The sequence below is a fragment of the Charadrius vociferus genome, unplaced genomic scaffold (assembly GCF_000708025.1).
Source record: "Charadrius vociferus isolate BGI_N301 unplaced genomic scaffold, ASM70802v2 scaffold1020, whole genome shotgun sequence".
In the NCBI taxonomy this organism is placed as follows: domain Eukaryota; kingdom Metazoa; phylum Chordata; class Aves; order Charadriiformes; family Charadriidae; genus Charadrius; species Charadrius vociferus.
In genome coordinates, this window is record NW_009646502.1 from 244,972 (window position 1) to 247,222 (window position 2,251).

At 60.3% G+C, this 2,251-nt stretch overlaps 1 protein-coding gene across 1 annotated transcript in view; it reads right to left on the minus strand.

The window, feature by feature from the left end:
- The window catches only part of FEV (FEV (ETS oncogene family)), a 4,789-nt gene that overhangs the window by 510 nt on the left and 2,028 nt on the right, over positions 1-2,251 (minus strand). The window contains exon 2 of the mRNA XM_009884021.1: positions 11-40. Within this exon, the coding sequence (XP_009882323.1) occupies positions 11-40 (30 nt within the window). The remainder of the gene's footprint in view (positions 1-10; positions 41-2,251) is intronic.

A 2,251-nucleotide genomic window follows, 5' to 3' on the forward strand; every position in this document is an offset into this window, starting at 1 on the left:
AGCTCCAGAAGGAATTGCCACAGCTGGATCTGCCCGCTGCCTGCAAGGCCGGGCCCCAGAGAGGTTAAAGCTCCCTCTCAGGGCACAAGGAGCGGGGCAGGATGTGCCCCGGTCTTCTCGACACCCCACTATGTTGCCCCCCAGCCCCGGACCCAGGTTTCAGATGCAACTCATTGCATCTTCCCTGCTCTAGAGACCCAGAAGCTGGTAACAAGGTCATGTCTCCTTTGCAGCATCCCTACCCCATCCTGCACCCCAAGGAAGAGGAGGAGAGGACATCCCTGCACCTTTGGACAGGGGTAGGAGTGGTCAGAGGTCAATGCAGGCTGCAGTGGGTCTGGATCCAAGGTTGCCATGTCCCTCCCACACTCATTCATACCCCACTGAAGATTAATATCTGCTCATTTGCTTTGGTGTGAGGATCTGGCCTGGTTCTTTCATCTGCAGCCCCAAGAAGGAGGTACCCAGAGCCATCCCAGCACCAATATTCCCTATTGAAACCTCTACTTGAAACTGGGCTGGTGTCACAGCACAGCCCTTGCCCATCTCTAGGGGCACTGTCCCCTGCAAGGATGTCTCCATGGTGAGCTGAAGTCGGGGTGCAGTACTGCTCTGACCTGCATCCCTCGCAGGCGCAGGCAGGTATAGGAGGAGGAGAGACCAGGACAGAGCAGGACCTGATGTGACTTTGAATCAGGCACCAATGTTCCTCATCTCTGGAGGAAAACTATCCTTTCTGAGCCATGGCCATTGCACCCACAGCTTGCACTGAGGAGCACCCTTGGTGGGTGCCCAAGATGCCCCTGTGCCAGGCTGTGCACACACAGCAGCCTGGCACACCTGGACATGCCCATGACGAGGCACAAGGACAGGATCCACTGAGTCTGGCCAGAGGTCACGAGAGGAGAGGGTCCCTGGTCCCCAGAGTGATGAGCAGTCCCACCTCTGGGATCCAGCCACTCTGCAGAGCAGCACTTTCCCAGACCCCCTTATCCCCTCCACGCTCCCTTCCAAGCCACATCCCTTGCACATCCCTGCTCCCGATCCCGGCCCTTGCAGCACAGGCTCTTCCTGCGGCAGAGCAAGTGTCTTCGCGTTTCATCCTCCTCTCTGTGCTTTTCTGCCACTCCTCTGTCTAATGGTGCTTGGATCCCATATAGAGGTTTAGCACCCACGACCCCTGCAGCAGGCAGTCCCAAAGCTCAGCTACGTTTCCCACAAAGAACCACATTGTCCTGCTTGTTTCGCACCCCGCTATTTCATCTGGTGCCCGCCAATTCTTGCTCTGGAAGAAGCAGGGAACAGCCGTTCCCCATCCATCCCTGTTCCACCAAACCCCGCTCAGACATCCCGATCCAGGCAGACGAGCCCAGGTCTCTCCAAGGTATTGTATTTCCAAATCCCCCATCCCGGGACCAAGGTGGGGGATCTCTCCTCCCCAGGGTACATCTGCAGCCCTTGCCTCTTCTCCATCCCCACAGCCCCCACCTGGGTTCCTGCTATCACCCACCCAAGGGGTGCCGCAGTCCATGCAAGGAGGACAGGGAGGTGTTGGGGGTGCAGCTGGGTGGGGTGGAGAGGCTCGATCCTGCCTGCCGCAGGGTGCTGTGCTGCAGTGCCCAGCAGCTCCCTGAGGAAACCTCCAGGGATCCAAAGTGTCCTTCTCACCACAGTGCAGTGCATAGAGTATGGCTGGGGCAGAGCCCGCAGTGCAAAGGCAAAAAGGGCTCCCCCCAGTCCCAGCTTTGCCCCCACTCCCACCCTTAAACCAGGGTTCCCCTAGTCCCCCTTAGAGCACCTTCTGGCCCCTTTCTCCTTGCCAGACAGCCAAGCTACATGGCCCAAACACCACAGTGCTGGCCCCGTGGCCGCCCGATGACCAGTGCTGCTGCGGTCCCCACCAGGATTCAGACTGCTCCCTGTCCAGCCCTTGGCCAGTCCCCGGGACCCCGGATGGTTTTCCCCAGATGGATGGCTCCGGCTCCCAGGGATCCATCATCTCCCAACCAGCCCATGCTCTGCCCGAGCCCCAGCCCTTCACCAGCAGCTCCCTTCTGGGTGGTATCTCACCTCATTCCCCCACTCCCAGGAATGGGTTCCCCAAGCTTGGATTAGTCCCCCCCAGCTCCCGGGCTGCGGGAGCCAGCAGCTCCCTCCCCGTCGGATGTCCCCGGAGCACCGGGGGAACCTCGCACCCCCCCAGCCCCATTGTGGGGCTCCGGGGGGAGGGGGCGGGGGGGAGCAGGGGAGC